The 20,311-nt window shown below is 54.7% G+C and overlaps 1 protein-coding gene across 1 annotated transcript in view; it reads left to right on the top strand.

Moving 5' to 3' along the window:
* Window positions 1-20,311, top strand: part of KLHL29 (kelch like family member 29) — a 306,684-nt gene that overhangs the window by 144,774 nt on the left and 141,599 nt on the right. The window contains exon 3 of the mRNA XM_058551720.1: window positions 18,073-18,402. Within this exon, the coding sequence (XP_058407703.1) occupies window positions 18,118-18,402 (285 nt within the window). The 5' untranslated portion in view covers window positions 18,073-18,117. The remainder of the gene's footprint in view (window positions 1-18,072; window positions 18,403-20,311) is intronic.

The raw sequence follows: 20,311 nt of genomic DNA, 5'->3' as shown, positions 1-20,311 counted from the left end.
AGTCCCCGGGAAGCCGGTGACCAGCCTCTGTCCTTCCTGCATTCTCTCCCAGGGAGGAGGCAGGGTTGGGTCCGTCCCACAGGGACAGTCTCCTGCCTGGATCCTCAGAGATTCAGCCTCCGGATCGGGAGTTGAACCTCTCTAACCTGGGACACCTGAGAGGAGGAACCAGGTCTAGTTAACACTCGCACAGCTCCTGCTTGGCTGGATCCAGGCTCTTGGTGACCTCGGGCAAGTCACTTGCAACTCGCAGAGCCCCTCTTTCCTGCTGTATAAAGTTAAGATTACATTAGTCAGGGCAGGCCAACTGCTGAAACAAACAACCCCAGAATTGTAGTGGCTTAACTACAGAAGCTTATTTCTTTCTCAGGTCACAGTTCGGGAAGGAGCTGTGCTCCGTGGCCCGACAGGAACCAAGGCTCCTTCACGGTGTGTCTCTGACATCTGGGCCTCGTCCTCCCCTGCTGTGCACCAGGAAAGAGAGAGAGTGAAGAAGGTGGCCCTGCCCATAGCCATACAGGCCTGGGGGACCCAAATCCCTTGCACACACATTTTGCACACACTGGTGAGAACTAGTCACACGGCCCCAGCTAGAATCAAGCAGGGCTGGGGAGTGCTGTCCCGCTGTGGTCCCCAAGAGAGGGGGACACAGATGTGGGGAGCACCACTGTCCTCTGCCGCAGAGACAGTAATAAGGCGTCCCTCCCCAGGCTGCCCGTGAGGGTTGAATGTAAAATGCCGCCATTCTTCAAGCACAGTGCCTGGCCTGTGGACAGTAGTTATCGTTATTTTTCTTCTCTTTCTCCTACGGGTTGTTCCCTTGAGGTTTATGCAAAGCAGACCAAGGCAAGAAATTACATAGATGTCCCTCACCAATGAAGCTGGTTATTTCCTTGTTTCCTGGCAGTGTAACATTTCATTAGACCTTCCAGATGGGGAAAAAGCAGGCAGATTTTAAGTCAGACAGTGCCTAGAAGCCTGCTGCATCGGTTCAGGGACGGCTGGAGCTTCAAAGCTATTTGGTATTTCCACTGCCCAAAGGCCTCCTCGGGAGCAGTTGTGTTTTAATAAATGGCTGCCTGAGTAATTGTCCTCGAAGGAATTGCACTGGGGATGTGTCTGCTCCTGGGGATGCTGGCTGTTCCCTCCGAGTGCCCCTGGGGCTGGTGCGTTGGGAATAGGATGCTTGGGGCTATAGGAGCCCACCCTGTGCTCATGATGTTGCCCCCAGACTCCCCAACGGACTCTCCAGGGATCTGTGGGGGCACTGGACGGGAAGAGGGGGTGGGAGCCTGGCTGTGCCATGTGTGGGTCTTGACTGCAGTTCTGCGGGAGATGTTTTGTCCAATCAGCCTGAACTGTCCCTTCCCTGTGGCCACTGGCAGAAGGAACCACTTTAAGACTCAGGGCAGATTCATTCCCTTCACATACCTTGACTGACATTGCCCCCATTAGGTATGGGCGGCCTGTCGGGTGGGGCAGTGTAGAGGGGACAGCAGGAGTCCTCGATCCAGGATCTCTCCGTCTGTGGAGAGAGAAGACAGCACGGGAACCACACTGAGGTGAGACTGCAGTGTTCATTCATTCATTCATTCTTTATTTACTGAGCGCCTATAAGGGGCCAGGCACTGTCTGGGCCAAGATACAGCAGTGAACAGAACTGGCAGTGGGAGAGCGCAGTGACTGAGAGCCACACTGCCCGGGTTTGAATCCTGGTTCTGCCACTTCCTAGCTGAGTGACTTTGAGCGAGTTGTTTGACTTTTCTGTGCCTCAGTTTCCTCATCTGGAAAATGGAGAGAGCCATCATAATGGCTGATTGTTATGTAGATTAAATGAATCAATAGTTATAAAGCACTACCTTTCTAGAACTTACATTCCAGTGTGGGGGAGACAGAGAAATCGAAGTAAATTACGTAATCTAAAGGAAAGCAATAAGAGCTATCAACAAATAAAGCAGGGAAAGAGCTTGCCATTTTAAAATAAGAAGGTCACAGAAAGTCTGACTGAGAAGGTAACATTTAAGAAGAGACCTGAAGAAAATGAGAGTATTAGCCATGTGGGTAACTGGGGAAGAGTGGAGAGGCAGAGGGAGCAGCAGGTGCAAAGGTCCTGAGGTAGGAGGGGGCCTAAGGTGCTGGAATTGCTGCAAAGAGACCAGTGTGATAGAGCAGAATTGTCGAGGGGGAGATAAAGCAAGGGATGGAAGTGGGCCCCCAGGCCTCATGAATCTTGTGAGGGTTTGGCTTTTTCTCAGGGTGAGATGGGGGCCATTGCAGGGACTTGAGCAGAAGACTGAGTGATCTGACTTGCGTTTTATCAGAATCACTCCGACTGCTGCGTGGAGAATACACTGAATGAGGGCAAGAAGGAAGGAGGGAGATGAGTGAGGAGGCTCCAGCAGAGACCCAGGTGAGAGCTGACAGAGGCTCAGACCAGGGTGGCCAGGATGGAGGTGGCGAGAAGCGGTTGAAGTCAGGGGTAAGTCACAGCCATCAGTCAAGGGGGCTGGACCTATATAAATCATTGTGAGTTTGAGGCGAAGGAACTGCAGGGCTGGGGCCGTCAGGGAGGGGATGTGGAAAGAGCACAGCCTCATAGCCAAATGCAAGAGCCTTCTTCCAGGCACCACCACTTCCTCACTTTGTGGCCTTGAGCAAGCCCCTAATCTCTGAGCCTCAGTTTCCCCCTCTATAAAATGAAGGCAGTGCTATGACTCTCACAGCTTAAGTGACTTTCAGAGTGACAGGCATGCTGTAGCTGCTCAGCAAATGCTCCTTGCCTCTCCTCCCCGCTGTCTCCTTGCAGCTGGATGAGGAAGGCTCAGCACAACAGAGAGGGGTCCCCCCGTCATGGGACCACATGCACGAAGGCTCAGCGTTGTGTAGTGTGATGTGGCACCACCTCATGCCCACGCAAGCAAAGGGGGTGTTGGCGTCTCTGACTTCATGATGAGTTCACCAGTACTTCCTGGGTGGGAGGCGCTAGAGGCTGCCCGGTGAGCACACCCTGCACTCTGCTCCTGGGGACGAGCCATTTCCTGGGCGGCCAGGAATGGGTGCCAGGCCAGTCCTCTTCTCTGGCATGAGCAATACTGGGCTCCTTTTATTCTGGACCCAGAAGTCCAACCTGATGGTGTCAGGCTAGTGTCTGACACCAGAGTCTCCCAGCCTCAGGCAGGGATCCCCTTCCTCCCCCCCAACCCCCATCCAAGCCCAGACGTCTGCAGCCCCCTTTGTTGAGCCCCAGACAGTGGGCTGTCTGCCCTGCTCTGCGTGCCTGCTCCAGACCGGCCCTCTGTAAATGGACTGCTTGTGCCTGCAGACTGAGCTGGGCTGAGCCAAGAACAGATGGTTGTCTCCCTCCCTCTCCTGGGGCTGCTGCAGCTGAGATCTGGCCTGCAGACAGCTCTCCAGCACCCATTCAGTGGCGCTGACCCTGTCATCCCCAATTGTCCTCAGGGTGCCCACTCCCTTGCCCTCAGTAGAGCCTGGAACTGAGGTCTGTGCAGCTGGGATCTGCACAAATGTGACTGTGGGCGAAGGATGTGATTGTTTGTTGTAAGTAGGGTTTCCACCCAGGCTACCTGTGGGGAGTGGCCAGTTCTGTGTGTTTTCAGAGCTTAGTATATGATCAGGCACATGGGACCCTGCAGAGCAAGAGCTAGAAGGGAGTGGGGCCAAAGGGTGAGGCAATAGAGTAACGTGGGCGTCATGAGAAAGGCTTCTTGGAGGAGGCGATTGAACCATCTATAGCGGGATGTTAAATTAGACTGTTCCCCTTGTCTTGGAGTCTCAGATGAGGCCCAAGGCTAAGCATGAAAGGTGCTCAATACTCCCACATTAAAAAGAGGAGCTAGGTAGACCCAGGACCCTCTCCCTACCTCCCCTAGCCCATAAGTCAGGAAAGTCTTTTGATGACTACAGGGAATATCTTTCCTAAGAAGAGAGCTATCCTAGGAGAGAGTGCTGAGGCTTTTCCCTTCCTCCTGGGGGGGGTGCCCCCACCCGCCATCAACTCAAGCGAATCCTGTAGGACCTGGTGCCACCTGAGACTGACACTCAGGAGGGTGTGACCTGTGTTCCCTGGAGCTGGGGGTACCGAGACTCTGCCTGACTCTGCAGGACCAGAGTTGACCTTGACCGTAGTCGGTCAAGGTACTGCCACATTCATGCTTCCAGAGTGGACACCACACAAGGGAGCCAGACTCAAGCTGCCTTGGAATAGCCCACCCACGAGGACAGGCTGCCAGGCTGTGAGCCATCGGAGCTCTGCGGGGGAGCGCCCTTAGCACAGCCAGAGCATTCCAGCAGCTCCGACAAAGAGCCCACAGCAGTGCCCAAGGCAGAAGAGCCAGTCCTGGGTCTCTGCCACACAGAGGCCACCTCCGCGGGTTTGCAGTACTCCGGTCACACCTTGTCCTTGTCCTCTCAGCCTCCCTCCTGGCCACTCTGGGGAAGCCAGAAGAGCAGTTAGTGAGTGGGAAGGAGGCAGGATCTGGAGAGCGTCACCCTGCCTCCCACCCCATTACAGGATTCTGAGCCTGGGTCAGCGGGGGCTGGGGCAAGAGGAGCTTCTAATCAGGTATGAGATCAAAGTTCCAGTAAAAGATTGGACTTGGCTGCAGAGAAGCCGAGGATGAGATTGTTTTTGGAGTTGACTTTGCCAATTACTAGCTGTGTAGCCACATAAGTTACTTGAACCTATAAGTTACTTAAACTTCTTCATGCTTTGGGTTAATAAAAGTACCATCCTCGTAGGTTTGTCCTGAGGAGTAGAAGAGCTGACGCTCGGACAGCCCTCACACAGTGCCCGACACATGGTAAACACTCAGGAAGGGTCGGCTCTCGGTAGCGGAAGTAGGAGCAGCAGCAGTAATAGTAATAGAAGTGGTACCCAAAAGAGGAAAAAAACAAAAAGATGTTTGGGTCTGACAGAGTGGGTTTGAAGGGAAGAAGTGGGAGAAAAAGAAATCTGTTTGCTGCTGCTATCCCACTGAGTTCAGCCTGTTTAACAAACCCATTACACGACTCCCGTTTCGTAGGATTTATAATGAGAAGAGAGCAGTGCTAAGTGCCAGAGGAGGCCAGAGCAGCCATCCCTGCTGTCTGGGTGGCACAGAGTAAGGCCTCAAGCAATGCAGAGGTGGAGATACTCCGTGGGAGAAGAAAGTGGTCTGAGGACCTTTGTGGGTGGTCACATCCTTCTCGCTCACACCCCCGTCCTTGGGACAGTTCAGCTCGGTAAACATCGGTGGAGCTCCTGCAATCTGCCCTGCCTGGGGCGGGCCCTGGGACAACTAGATGAGGAGGAGGCAAGCTTTGCCTTCAGGCAGCTGCCAGCCTCGTGGGAAGAAAGACAAAAATCAGAGAATGTCAAGCGAATGTGGTCGATGCTGAGATGGAGGGATTCAGGGATGCTGCAGGGTGCAGAGGAGGAGAACTCAGCCCAGCCCAGACACCCTACACACACACACACACACACACACACACACACACACACACACACCCTTTTCTCCCTGTCTTCCCCAAAACCATTTCTCCTGGGCACAGCATAGGCTTGCACTTCCCCTCCCGCATGCAGTTAGACATGGGGCTCACTTTGGGGAATGACATGAGAGCGGAAAGGATGAGTGTCCATTCCAAGGGAAGCTTTAAGAGCCAGAGTGTGATTCCCTAAACCCTCTTTCCCTTTGCCACAGTGGCCAGCAGAAGCCCAGGTGAGGCTCACTCTCTTGGCGTGGGTCCTGAGGAAGGATGAGCTGGAGCAGGGCCCCCAGCTGACCAGCAGTGAGTGTGTGCTAGGAATGAAAAGCACATGCTGTAGTTGAAGCCACTGAGGCTGGGGCTGTTTATCATCATAGCGTAACTCACCTGTCCAGGTTGATGCCACCATAATTGTTAAAGTGGCCCAAATGGAAAACTGACCCTGAGAGAATCTCCTCTGAGCCATGTGGCAGTTCCTTTGTCGGAGCCCCTTGTCCTGGGAACGGCAGGTCTGGAATCTAGTTCTACCTCTGCCCTAACCGTCTTTGCCTCCGTTACCACTATCGTCAAAGCGAGTGGCTGACCCCGAGCTGCTGTGAGAGTCCAGCACGCTGGGGATGAGGCAGTCTTCAGGGACCTGGGAGCTCAGGCACAGCTGTTGGGGATCTTGCGTTCACCAGCATCCCTGCCTTGGGCCCTGAGGGTCACAGTGAGAGTCAAACCCAGAGTCAGGCACAGGACAAACCCAGGATGGGGAGACCCCAGAGGGAACATGGTGGTCCTTGCTGCTGATGGGCATGGGGCCAATGGTCCCAGGCCGCCTGACGGGGGTGGAAGTACAGCCTGGAAGCCAAGTATCCCTGCTTGGTTAATCTAAAAATAAACAGAAAGGCAACAAAAATCTGTGTTTCAATTACTGCACACAAGCTGTTCAAACAGCCAGCCCTGCACCGGAGACGTGACCTCGTCGACAGGGCTGCCTCGTTTGCGTGCTTGGGTGGTGATACAACACGCAACCTCGCAACAGGCTGCCCTCTGGGCTGGGCGGTTTTGTTGTTTTGTTTTTTTTTTAATTAAATTAAATTTAAAACACTGACACAGAATAAAGACAGTGAAAATCTGAAGCAGGTACATCAAGTTGGGGTAGCAGCTTCCAAAATGACGGCTGAGTAGGCTCTGAGGTCTGAGCCAAGCCTGGCCCTCTGTAGAGAGGTCAGCAGAAGAGTGGCCCAAACGAGCAGTCTGTGGCCAGGACCAGGGGATGAAAGTCTCTCCCAAGTGGCCCAAATCACTCCTCTCCTCCCCTGCTGATCCCGGAGGAAGCCCCAGTGAGCAGTGTGGGCCTTCAGTCTCCAAAGCCGGAGCGAAGGCCTTTTTGGCGCCCACTCTGTTGGGGAGAGGAGTGACAGCCCACGTTTGGATGAGCTCACAGGCCGACACATGGTGAGCATAGCTGGGATTCCCATCCTTGGCCACACTGCATTTATGTCATCACCCACGTGCCCACTCTCACGCTGTCCTAGATCAAGTACTGTCTGTTCTCTGAAATGAAGGGAGCCCCTGAAGCTGGGCTCTCCTGGGCTCCAGGGCCACCCTGACCCACCCTGCCTGCTCCAGCCCGGACTGGCCACTCCCTCCCTGGAGCCCTGGCCTGCTCAGGCTTTTCTCTTTTCTGACTGTGCGTTCTCCTCTGAGCAGTCCTGCTTTCCCTGAAGGCAGGAGCCTTGCCTGTCCTTGCCTGCCTTCAGGATCTCCCACAGAGCTGGGCATGAGGGTGTAAGGGCTGGTCAGTGAACTTGTTGTGATTTGACCAGGAAAGGGCAGAACATGTGTTAACCCAAGGGCGTGTCTAGGGGTTTCCTTAGGAGGGAAAAGGGGCCACAGAGTCCTGACTCGTGGAAGTGGAGCCCCAGAAGAGGGAGTCAGCTACTTCGTGGTTTCCCAGGGAAGGATTCCAGATAAACAGGAGTCCCCCAAGTCTCACCAGAGATGGAGATGAGAAAGCAGTGTGCTGGTACCAACGCCAGTGAGGGTTCCACACATCCTGCATGCTGACATGGCTGGCTGTCAGTTCCGCATTCACTCTGGACAGGGATTTTAATGTCCCCAGCCCTCCGAGCAATTCGGCAGCCATCAGCCTGGACGCTACTTACTCAGTGAAATAAAAGAGCAGTCGAGTCTGTCCCAAGGAAGATAATATCCTGTCACAGGCAGTATGATCTGCCGGCCATGTGACGGCAGTTCCCTAATGTTTCCAAATAGACTTTTGAATAGACTCTTGTCTAGAAGAAAGCAAATTGCAAGAGCATTTTTGGCAGCCAAAGAGAGAGCCCGCATCAGTCTTTCTTCTTTGCAACTCTTGCTGCTAGGTCTGGCTCCAGGCACCGAGTGGGATTCATTCATCAGCTTGGGTCACTGACGAACACCATTTGCTGTGAAGGGAGATCTCATTGAATTAGTCAATTCCGCAAGATTCGGAATAATCAGGCATGCCCGAGAGGCGGTCTGCGAGAGAGCAGGAGGCCCACTCGGAGAAGCGAGGTAACTGCAAAGTCTAGCTCCCAATACTGCAATTGTGTGTTTGCAGGACCATGGGAAAGCAGGCTGCAGATTTCAGTGTTTCCATTCTCCGTGGAGCCACTAAGAACAAGGAGTCAGAAGGAGCAACGATGGTTACTTGTAATGATGATTCTGGTTATTCTCCTCTAAGCGATCAAACCATACCCGCCTGCCATAGCTGCCTCATTGATCCTGATGTTTACGAGCCCCTAATTTATACACACCTCCCTTCTTCCCTCAGTTTATGCTGATATTATGTTGCCAACTGTCATTTCCAATATCTTTTTTATTTTTCATTATCACCATTATAATGATTTACACACGTCGCAATAGCACAAATGCCTAGTCAATTAGCCCCATGAGAAAAGTCTCTGAATCCTGTGTGCCTTCGTGAAAAAAAATCACTGCATCAAAACCCACAGCCAGAGCTTCTCAAAGCAAAGGTGCACATGGGGAGGGAAACAGGAGGCCTATTCTTTTAATATTGTTCATCTAAAACGGGCGCTGGATACCACCTTCCCGAGGCAGGGAGATTGCTTCTTGCGCAAGAAATTGTGCCCAGAAAGGGAATCAGTGGCATTTTTTCCCGAAACCTATCATCAGAAAAGCATTTTGAAACATTTGTCTTTTTAGGTCATGTATTAAGCCCTGTAATTATGGAATATGGCTTTTCCCCAAAATACCTCTGCTCCCCAGGGCCATCCAAGGACCACAGTGCAGGGGCGAGCACTGCCGGAGCGTCGGAATGCCTCGGTCCTAGGGCCGACTTCCGTCCTGCTAATGGGCGGATCTCAGGCTGGCGTGTCTCAGGCTCTAAGCTGCATTGGAGCCCCCTCACCCCGGGGATCTTGTGAAAAGTGCAGATTCTGTCTCAGCAGTGCTGGGGGGGGCCTGAAATTCTGCATTTCTGACAAGCCCTCAGGTGGTACTAATGCTGCAGACCCACAGGCTGCACTTTGGGAAGGAGGCACTTGGGCCACTATCCCAGCCCTCATCCTCATCCTCTTCTCTTCGTTTTCCTCATTTATAAAAGTGAATGTCAACACCTCCTGCCTACACCATTGGGATGTTGTGAGAAGCAAATGATGTGGTAGTTTTCAAAGAACCTTGTGAAGGGTCAGACTGTGGCCCTGTGAGGCCATACTATTGCTGCCGTGACTAATGCTGGACCTTTAATGCAGGGGTTCCCTCCCTGCCCTCCCCTGAGGCCAGTCCACCCACTGCTCTAGGGTCTGCTGGGTTGTGTCACCCCAAAGCTTGGAGGGGCCGAGACGTGGGAAATACACACAGGTTTAGCTGGTGGTGGAGAAAGCATGTTCCCTGTCTTCTTTTAAAGATAAAGATGACACCCTAAAGCCCTCTGTTACAGATTGATGCCACCTGGGGAGTGGAAGCAGAGGTCACAGGTCACTGCTCTGGCTTCTAATCTGAGTTGTCACGTCCCTGACTCCCCTCTCCCCCCAGCCTGGAGGGCCTGGTAGAGGCTGCTTGGTTGGGTCCGGACCCTGGAGGAGCTGCAACAGGTCTTGGTGGAACCTGCCGGCAGCTAAGCAGCAGGGCTGGGATGAGCCACTCTAGCCTGGCACCTGGGCTGGGCAGTCTCCATACTTGCCCTGCTGCATGAGTGACCATTGATGGCTGGGGGGTGGGGGGTGTTCACAGGAGGACCTTGGTCCCTCGTGTGGCTGGGCCAGGTGAGGTGGAAGGCAAAGGATCTTCCAGAGCAGAGGTGAAATGTGACAACAATGACTGTGTTCAGCTCACTGGGCCTTGGTATTTTGAGGAAGGGATCTAACAGTAAAGCTACACCTTAGGTCACTCATCCTACAGAGGTAACAGAGGGAGGCTGGCGTTAGCCTGTAATGTTCCAGAGCTTCCTTGGCTTCTGAGCTGGTCCTAAGGATTTGAAACGGGGCCTTGGGCCAGGCTGGCACCTACACGTGGCCCCTACTACCCGCACATTTCATATCCGCTGGGAGGTGCTGAGCACCCGCACCCTCCTGAGGAGAACCTCACCCTGAGGAGCAGGGCCAGGACGACTGGGGTAAGGCGGATGAGGCAGAATGTACGAGGCCTCGCTCTCAGGGCTGTGCAAGCGCAGGGCAGACCCTGAGGGGGAGGCCTCTTTGCATTTTTCCCACTAGGCACCTCCCTCGCCATGTGGAGTCCCCACCCTACGATGTGTTCCAAACTGGAAAGGGCTTGCCACTTTGATCTGGGAGCATTTCCTAAGCCCTGCCCCTGGGTGCCCCGCCTGTGCCCAGTCAGCTACGTGGAGGAGAGAGAGGGAGAGAGGGGTCCTGTCTTAGGGAGCACACCCTTGCAGGAGCAGCACTCACATGGGGGGCAGAACATGCTGGTCCAGTGCTGGGTCATGGGCTTGCCTCTGTGAGCTGCAAGGAGAGAGGGCTGGTCAGAGAAGGGCTCCTGCAGGAGGGGGCTGGAGCAGCGTCCCTCGCCCCCACCACCTCAGCCAGAAGCAAGTCTTCCGAGTTAGTGAGGCTCGGTGGGGATGGGGGTCAGTGGGAACTGAAGCAGCCCCAGGAAGCCCCAGGCACTTCCAAGGAGCATCCCCAGCTCCTGCTACATCTGCGCCATGCCACGGCCAAGCCGGCTTCTCCAGAAGCACTCGGAGAATTCCTTTGTGTTGCATTCGCCAAGATGGTGTTCCGGCTGCTGTTTATTATTTTGCTCCAGAAGAAAGGCTAAAAGATGCAGAGAGGGAAACAAAAATAAGAAAGATGGGCACGGACTGTTCCAACCGACTTGGCAGCACGTCTTCCCCAAATGAGGCAATCATACATTTTCCGATCGGGGCCGGACAGGGCCACAGCTCGTTCCTCAGCTCCCTGTCTGGAGGCAACGCGGCTCCCCTGCCTTCCTGTGGATTAATCACGCCTGCGGGGCCCTCACAGCCGGCGCCCACTCCCGCATGTGCCTTAATGATAAGAAGGAGGGAAGGGTCATTAGCCACCTGTGATCCTAGGTACAGCGTGTGCACACGAGGCATGTCAATATGTGCAGGCCACCAGCGGCCTCCAGAGCATACCGAACGTGTCCCTGGACACAAAGCTGCCGTCCTGCAGCGTGTTGGGATGTGCACAGCCTCAGGGGCCAGTGCCATGGGCTCCTGGACAGTGGCCCCCGTGCCCCAGCCCCGCATGGACAGCACAAATGACTGTGACACACGAAACTCAATTATTTACACTCATGAGTTATTCATGTTGAAGCGAATCTATGCGGCAGGGCCGCTGATCTGGTATCCAGCAAGTGTCCAGGAGACCGATTTACAGAGACGCAGCCTGCGCACCGGGGCTGAGCCTGGTGTCAGCTGATTCCCCTCCTCCAGGCCTGTCATAAGCCTGGGCCTGGGTCCCTTATGGCACACAGAACTGCAGGGAGAAGCACATCTGACAAGGCAGGCCCTGGGGTTCCTGATACGAGATCCCCTAGGTCATAGGTGTTCAGCTGACGGTGACCTTCATCTATTCACTCTCAGTGGCCCTGGGTGACAGAACATCCTACAAGGTCACAGCCACCTCGCACAGGGGGTCTCAGGGAGTCCTTGGCTGTGTGTTTCAGACACCAGACCACACACAGCTTCATAGTCAACAGTCTCCTTTGTCCTCATCCCGGAGACCTGCCCAGTTCCTGTGGGTGCTGGAGTGGCAGGCCTGTCCTTTTCTGCCCTGGGACTTTAGGATCTGATCATTACCCAGTGATGGGGCTCTTCACCGTGTGCAGAGGGCTCACAGGATGTATTGTCTGATCCTCTCATGGTCCTGGGGGCAGGTGGGGCTGTCCATCCCTGTTTTCCAGATAAGTAATCATCCCCAAGTTCCCAGAGCTGGTAAGGGGTAGTGCTGGGTTCAAACTCAGCCCTCTGGACTCCCCCCTGGCTCTCTTTCCACTGCCCAGGGGCTCAGGTCTGAGGCCTGGAGTGGTCATCAAGAGCTCTGGGCTTGCACAGCAGAGGACTGGGTCCCAGCGGCCAGCAGGCAAGGAAGCTGACTTCCGTTCACTCCTGCTGAAAGGGGAGACCAAGGGTGAAAGGGGACCAGGCCCCGCCGGGGGAGTACCATTGCTGGTGACCACGATGGGAGCCTGTACCTCATCCTCAGGAGTGGGGAAGCCGCAGGAGTAGACTCTTCACTCTCTCCCTGACAGGAGTCCTGGAAAAGAAAGACCTTTCCACGGGGGAACGGGGGTGCTGTGGGTACACCCAGGGTGGCTTCTACAACACTTCTGAGAGGCCGTCTCAGCCTGAGTTGGGCTTGATGGTTGTGATTTTCCCCCAGAGCTGGTCAGTGTGGCATTGCTGCATTTCTGGCATGCTGGAGGACTCTGTCCTTAGGTTTGGGGGTGTGACTGTGTGCACTGAGGCACTGGCATGTGTGGCTCTGAACGGGGAGGCTGGGGGCAGGGGTCAGCAAGACCAATGGCTGTACCTTCACAGGAGCATTTTGGCTCATAGGAAGCGTTCATAGTGACGTGTTCACCCCATTCTTCACATTTGCTTTGATCCTGTAAGGAGGTCCCCCCAGTGCTCCTGGGGGAGAGGAGGTGTGTGCACAGAGAAGGGAACTGGGAATCAGAAGGCGCGGCAGCTTCCTTATCGGTGTGCTGGCCCAGGCCCCAGCCTCTCTGCATCTGGCCTGGCTCTGAGAGTGGAAACCTGGACACCTGCACACAGGGCCATCGTGTGAGAGCGTGGAGGCGCGTGCATTTCTATGACCTGGGAGGTTCCATGCAAGTGTGAGATTCCAGGCAAGCAAAAATAGGGTTCTGCCCTCCCTGGGAAAGGGCCCCGCCCCTTTCCCTTCTCTCTGCCGGCTGCGTCCCTGGGACGCTGGAAAGGACAGCCCTTGTGGTGGAGAAACAGCTTTGCCACGCGGATCCCAGAGGCCAGAGCCAAGTTTCGCACGTAAAACGGCCGCCGCTGGGAGAATTTTCAGATTTAACCCGGGCCCTGCACCAAAACGTCTCTCCCCTGGACCTCGGCGTGACCTGCCTCTACCCACGAATATAAGATTTTCTAGACCCTAGGGCTTTTTCTTCACACATGTGCGTGTAATTTAAAAGGTGCTGGCAACACGCTAACTCCTCCAGGTGCGAGCCCTGGTTTCTCTACAAACAGTGCCCCCACATTCGGAGGACCGGCTGCGGCCCAGACGCCCTCCCTCTCTCGTGGTGAGGGCCCTGTGCCAGGCTCCGTGCAGCCTGCCAGGAGAAGGTGCCCACCTGAACAAGGAAGCATTCTTATGTGTTTTGTCTGTAATTGCTTGACCAGCCTCGTCTGAGACACCTCATTCATTGGGGCCTCCTCCTGCCGCCACAAGCCCTTCCTGTTGCCTCCCCCACAACCACCCTGGGCACATGTGTGGGCACGAGGGACCTCTGTGACATGCTGGCTCTGGCCCAGCAGGAACTTAAGTTGCCACCTCTGGAGCTGGCACTCTGCCGTCTCACCCAGGGTAAACTATGCAACACGTTTCTTTCATTCCATTTGAAAGGGGAAATTAAATTGAAGGATGAAGTCTAACCCAAACTTGGCATGTGAGTAGCTGACCTTTGTTTTGAATACACTTAATGATGCTGAAACCAGATTGTGGGGCCTCCAGCTGCCTGAGCTCCATCTCCTCTCCAGCCTTCTAAGGAGACTTGAAGAGATGAGCAGCAGGGTAGGGATGGCAGGAAGGGCAGGCTGCTGGGACGGCTTTTCTTTCATGCACTGGAACTGCGAGTAAGACGGAGTCACAGTGTGGTCCAGGAGGTGGTCCCCAAGACAGCGAGCTGAGAGGGTTTATTGGCATCAGAGGTTTCTTTGGGGCTGAGGAGGCCCCTTTGACCTGATCCCATGCATGCTCTGCCACCTCTGGGCACTCTCAGGAGTGCACGGTTGCTGGTTACCTCATCTCCATCCTGATCTCCAGCCTCACCAGCGGGAAGGAGATGATTTCCTTGACACTATGTGAAGTTGTGTTGTTTTGTAGGAGTGTAGGGGCTGATTTAGTGTATCAGTCAGGTTAGGCTAGACTTAGGTAACAAGTAAACTGCCAACCTCAGTGCCTTGACACTATAAAGATTTATATCCCGATGGCACCAAGTCCAATGATGGTGGAGCAACCCTCTTCCATCGGATAGCTGCCCCAGCTGGGACATGTGGCCTCCAAGGTTGCCACGGCAGCTGAAGGGAACCACAGGGTCATATAAGATGTTTTTAAAGGGCCAGGTGTGGAAGTGGTCTTCATCACCTCCCCACTCATTCTGTCTGCCTGAATTCAGATGTGTCATCCTAACTGCCAGGGAGCTGGGAGAGGTCTTCCTGGTGGTCAGAGAGAGGATGCAGAGTGGTGAACTTGTAACATCATCTCTGCCCCACAGGATCCAACCTAGGGAAGCAGTGGCCCTTCTGGTCTTGACGATTAGCAAGAGCCCTGCCTTGGCAGGTGAATCCTGAGAGAGACAAGTCTAAGCTATGGGGTCCAGCTGACCCTGGACACACAGAGACTCTCCTTTCAGAGCCAGCCTTGGAGGCTCCAGGTCTGACTTATTAGGAAGGGAGGACATTTCCTTACTCCAGTGCCTCCATGGAATTTCCCGTTGAAAGACTCAAGATTTTTGCGTCTGAGGTTCTCCCTTCACACAAATGTGTTTGTCCCTTCTGGAAACATTCAGCAATTAAAAAGAAATAAACATTTGTTTATTCATTCAGCAAACGTGTACTGAACACCCTTCTATGGCAGACGCTGTGCTGGGTGCCGGGGTTACAAAGACAAGCAGCGCGGAGCTTGTTCTCAAGGCAGCAAATATACAAAAGCCATCCACGCTGGGATGGGGGTGGGTGCCAGGTGTTCAGGGTGACAGAGGAGGTGTCTTGCCCGACCCGGCGAGAAGGAGTCAACGCAACCTCTGAAAGGGGTCAGTGCCTGAGCTGAGTCATAACAGATGCACAGAACTTAGCCAGGGGGAGGGCAGGAAGCCATTCCTGGCAAGGGAGCAGCATGGGCTTGGACCCCGAGCTGAGAGAGGGCATGATGCCTTCAGAAATTCTATGGCATTTGGAATGGCTGGGCATCACCTCCGGGTGGGAAGAGTGAACGGTGATGCTAGAAAAGTGAGCCAGCCCAGATCCTCAAGTATCTTCTGAGCCACCCTGAGGAGTCTGGACCATATTCTGAAGGGTATGACTTAAAGCAGGAGAGTAAAGTATCATAAAGATCAGATTTGTGCTTTAAAAAAAGTCATTAGGACAGTAGAGTGGGCGAGATTGGGGGCAGGGAGACTGGTGAGATAATCCATGTGGGAGACGATGAATTGGAGTGGTGGATGTGTGGATGGAGAGGGGGTAGCTTTGAGAAGCAACGGGTTTAGAATCCAAGATCTTGCTATCAACTATGGGGATAGAGAAGGGGAGACGGGGGTGGCTTTCTCTGAGAGAGGGAGTTCCTGAGAATGAGAGAGCAAAAGAACAGTGAGGTGACGGGGCCATCTGGTCTTTAGGTCCCTGTGGAACAGCAGGTGCAGGTACTGCAGGCAGTGGGGTGGCGGGTGTGCTGCTTGGGAGAGGAGGGAGCTGGGAATGTAGCCTTGGGGGTCGTCAGTAAAGAGGTGGTAATTGAACGAGGTCATCCAGGGAGAGTGTGTAGGGTGAGAAAAGAAGAGGAGGAAGTTTGGACCCTCAAGGGTGAGCCAGAAAAGAGGAGCCTGCAAAGGAGGCTAAGAAGGAGTAGCAGAAAGGGAGGAGAAAAACTAGGATGCTGTCACAGAAGCTGCAGAGAGAGGTTTCCAGAAAGAGAGAGAGAGACTAACCACGCCAGATGTGAGAGAAGTCAGGAAAGATGAGGGCATAAATGTCCCTTAATTGAACAAGCGGATCACTCTGGACTTCGGTGAGAACGACTCCCAAGGAGTGGCCGGAGCGAAAGCCACATGGGAGCAGGTTGCAGCATGAGCCAGAGTGATAAGAGCTAAGTTTGGACAACTCTCTCGAGAACCTCAGTTGGAAAAGTTTGTGAGGGGTGATCAACGGGGGCATTCATTTTTATTTTTTTATTTGGTAATACTGTAATACTGAATAGATAAAAAAATAATTTTTGTGGCATTGTGTAAGCTCTGAAGCATAATGATGACATAAACAGCGAACCTGCCATCCAACTGAAGAGGTTACAGTCAGCTGGGCTTCAGGTGGGCCTGCAGGCTTAGTCCAGGCTGCAGGTCAGGCTCAGGTCTGCTCCATGGGCCTAGCAGAGGGGACAGTGCCAAGGGAGGGGACAGCGGCTTCCAGGGCAAGACCAACCTCACAGGTAGGACACTGGAAACAGGTTGCTGGGGTTGGGCCCAGGCTCTGGCTCCCTGGCACTAGAAGGTGGAAGCCAGCGTGTGCTTCTGGAAATCAGGTGTGCATGTGCAAAGACCAGGTAGGATTGGGCTTGATAGAAATTTTAAAAATAAAGTGGCCTGTCCATCCATTAGCCAACAACTTCAGAGCCCCCCACCAGGGCTGAGCTGGACTGGTGGGCTAGGAAAATGAGTCAGGAGCCACCCCTGCCCTCCAGGAGCTCACACCCCAGACAGGAAGTGGTTGAAGAATGGGAAAGGGTCAAAGAGAACCCAGTCGTGTCTGAGCTGTGGCCAGGGCTGGGGATGTGATGTGCAGGGCAGATCCCTACCCTAAACCACCTGTCTGTGCCCTGGCACTGCCGTACCCTCTCTGCTCTGCCTCTGCCTCACGGTGGCCTCTCTGACAGAGACAGCCTCTCCTGTGTCTTTGCATCCTTCCTGACTGAGAGTGACATCGGGCCCAGCTGGGCAGAGAGCCAGGCAAGTCTTCGTAATGCTGAGCAAAATGCAATCTTCGATGATGCAGAAGGCCCTTCTGAGTATCCTGGTGTGGCTAGGTCTCCATGACAACACTGAGGGCCTTATGTTTGGATATTCAGGAAAGTCGTGTGGGAGGTGGTCTGGTTAACAGAGGCCAGGGAGCACGGGGGTCTCTGGTGGCAGCAATTGAATCATAGGTCTATGAAGGACAATTCAACTCCTGGAGGCTCAATACCTTTTCAGACTTGAGTCCTACATTGAGCTACGGTCTGAAGGCTGGAGATCTTAGCAACTTTCTCAGGTTCTAGTTCTCTGACCTCAAGGGAATCACTTATTCTCAGTAAGCTCCCTTGTCCATAAATTGGGGATGACCCATGCCCTGCCAACTCATGGGCTACCGTAAGGATCAAATGAGACTTATGTGAAGGGCCTTGTCCACTATAAAGTGAGTGTATAGATGTGGCTGCTATCAACCCATTGTAGCGTTGAGGAAAACATGGCTGAGGAGGCCACAGGATCTTGTTTGCACAGTGGGGCTGGTGGGATAATATCTCAAGCATAATTAAAATGTGCACATTTTAATGTGTCGTTCAGGGAAGTGGGATGCTGCAGAACAAAAAGCATTACTTTAAACCGACTGGGTTCAAATCCTGTCTACTATACTTTTTTTGTGTGTGTGTGAGGAAGATCAGCCCTGAGCTAACATTCATGCCAATCCTCCTCTTTTTGCTGTGGAAGACCGGCCCTGAGCTAACATCTATTGCCAATCCTCCTCCTCTTTTTCCCTTTTTCTCCCCAAAGCCCCAGTAGATAGTTGTATGTCATAGTTGCACATCCTTCTAGTTGCTGTATGTGGGACGCGGCCTCAGCATGGCTGGACAAGCGGTACGTCGGTGCACGCCCAGGATCCGATCCCTGGCCGCCAATAGCGGAGCGCGCGCACTTACCACCAAGCCATGGGGCCAGCCCCTACTACACTTTTGCCATGTGATCCTGGACAAATCATTTATTCCCTGTCTGTGATGTGGGGCTAATGATCCATGCTTTGTGGGCTTGCTGTGAATATGAAATGAGCTATCGTTTGAAAGCCCTTTATTGCACACAGAGAAGGTGCTTAATAGATGCTGACAGTTGTTGCTGCCCTCCTCACATCCTAGCAGGGCTGCTGTTTGTCTAAACCACCTCCTCTCCTCTCTGTGCCAGCAGGTCCGGCCTCTGTTTCCCTGTGAGGAGCAGCCACGGGCCACCGAGATGTCACGGCACCACAGCCGCTTTGAAAGAGATTACCGGGTGGGCTGGGACCGCCGCGAGTGGAGTGCCAATGGGACGCATGGGACCACCAGCATCTGCAGTGCCACCGCCGGGGCTGGTGGCGGCACAGCCAGCAGCCTCAGCGCCCGGCCCGGCCTCCTGCCCCTGCCTGTGGTGCCCTCCCGGCTGCCCACACCTGCCACGGCCCCCGCTCCCTGCACCACCGGCAGCGGTGAGGCCATCACCAGCCTCGTGGCCAGCTCTGCCTCCGCCGTCACCACCAAGGTAAGACCTAGCGTCCTCTCCGAGCAGGAGCCAGGCAGAGGGGGCATCCCCTGCAGGCCGGGCCAGCTCTGCAGGCTTATAGCCTCTGCGCAGGACGCTGCGTTCTCCGGAGTCTTGGCATCCCTGGAGCTGGTCCGGGTAACTGTTGAAGTTAAAGTTAACGTGGTTTTATGTTCCATAAAGTCTCTCTCTGTGACTAATTTATAGGAAGACAAGCAGGTGCTGAGTCCACTCATTGTCCTCAGCCATGTTGATTAAATGCTATTTAATGGGTGGAATAACAGTGAAGGTCCCGGTTAGCCACACAGGTTCCCTAAATAGGTGAATTTAGACCATGCAAGTCCTCCTGGGGGTACCAGTGACTCGGGTTTGCAAGAAGATACTGACCAGCAGTAAGTCATAAATGGTCATAAATCTACTACTTATTAACCACTGTGCTGAGAGTTCCCACATCCATTGTCCCCTCTAAGCCTCCGACAACCCCGTGAGGGCAGTGCTTTCATCATCCCCGCCTTACAGCTGAGGATAGTGAGGCACACGGAGTCTGTGAGAGCTGGTCCAGGGTTAGACCTTCCTCGGGGACCCAGGCCTCAGGCCCAGCAGTCAGCCTCGGGGCCTTAGCTCCCGGTCATTCCCTCTCTTCTGGAGGAGGCGACTCCAGCCTCCTGAACGACAGCAGAAACGGGCCGCGTTGCTGAGACGCAGAAATGAAAATATCCCAAGGCTCTTGCCTGGCTCCGGGCTGAGCTGGTCCCCCTCACGCTGCTCTGAGCCCCTTAGGCAGCCGGAACCCTCGAGGGACGTGGCCGTGGCCGGTAGCAGGAAGCCTATTCATCGCCATCCTGTCCCCTCCGCCAGGCGGGGGCCCGCAGCCGCCGTCGCGTCCGCCAGCCGTTCAGAGCCGCCTCCCCGGAGCTCGCGGGGCCGGCGTGTGTGCGCCTGCGTCTAGTCTTTACTTTCCTGCTTTCATGCAAGTTGCCGGGGAAGTTCAAGGCGGGGGAGCCCCGGCCCAGCCATTGTGAGGTGACTGTGGCGTTGGAAAGCCGCGCTCCAGGTGTGCCGCGCCTTTGTCTCCGGGATTTTCAAAACCCCCTTTCAGCCCCGCTTCCTGTTAATAACGCAGCGCGGCCGGCGCACGGCCCGCGGAGGCCGAGACAATGGAGCCATTGGAGGCCAGCGCGGAGCGCACTGACACCTTGCTGCAGTGCCCTATTGATTTTATTTTCCTGTTATGAAAACACCACCCCACTGGGGTGGGGAGGGAAGGAATGTTGGACGGGGGAGAGGAGATGGCGGATTTTTTGGGCACGATGCCCCCAGACCAGCCAAACACATTCTTCCTCTGGGCGCCAGCCCCCTGGACTGCTGCTGTGCAGTGACCTCTGCCCAGTGGAGCCGGCCGGCTGCCCCGCCGGCCACATCTGGCAGGCACTTGGCAAGGCCAGCTGTTGGCCATCTGGAGAATGGCAGCTCCTGGAGCTGACTGCTGGGGGCTCCAGGTGGGGGAGAGAAGCTGGACCTGGGAGCTCACCTGATGGTTTCTGCCCTCTCCAGGATGGAGGCCGTTTTAGGGACGGTGTTGGCTGCGCCTCTGGGCAGGGGTTTGGGCTCTGCCAGGCAAGGGGAGAGGAGGGGACTGGGAGGTGAGGGCCCCTCCCACGGGGCTGCCCTGCCCACACAGCTCCTGCTTTGCTCCCAAGCAGTTCCATGGTCACCATCCCTGACTGGCCAGGCCCCAAACCACAGCACATGGGAGGAAAGAAACCCAGCCTCAGACGGAAAACAACAGCTGGACAAGGACTGTGCTGGGCGGCTACCGGGGAGAGGGGCCGAAAGTTCATGCCTGTGCGGACAGCCAGCTTCTTGGCACAGCTCCCCTCCGTAACCATCTCCAGCCCAGTTTCATACC

This window comes from Diceros bicornis, chromosome 12, assembly GCF_020826845.1.
Source record: "Diceros bicornis minor isolate mBicDic1 chromosome 12, mDicBic1.mat.cur, whole genome shotgun sequence".
Classification (NCBI taxonomy): domain Eukaryota; kingdom Metazoa; phylum Chordata; class Mammalia; order Perissodactyla; family Rhinocerotidae; genus Diceros; species Diceros bicornis.
Note: the sequence above shows the minus strand (reverse complement) of the source record. Positions and strands in the feature narration are given on the sequence as shown.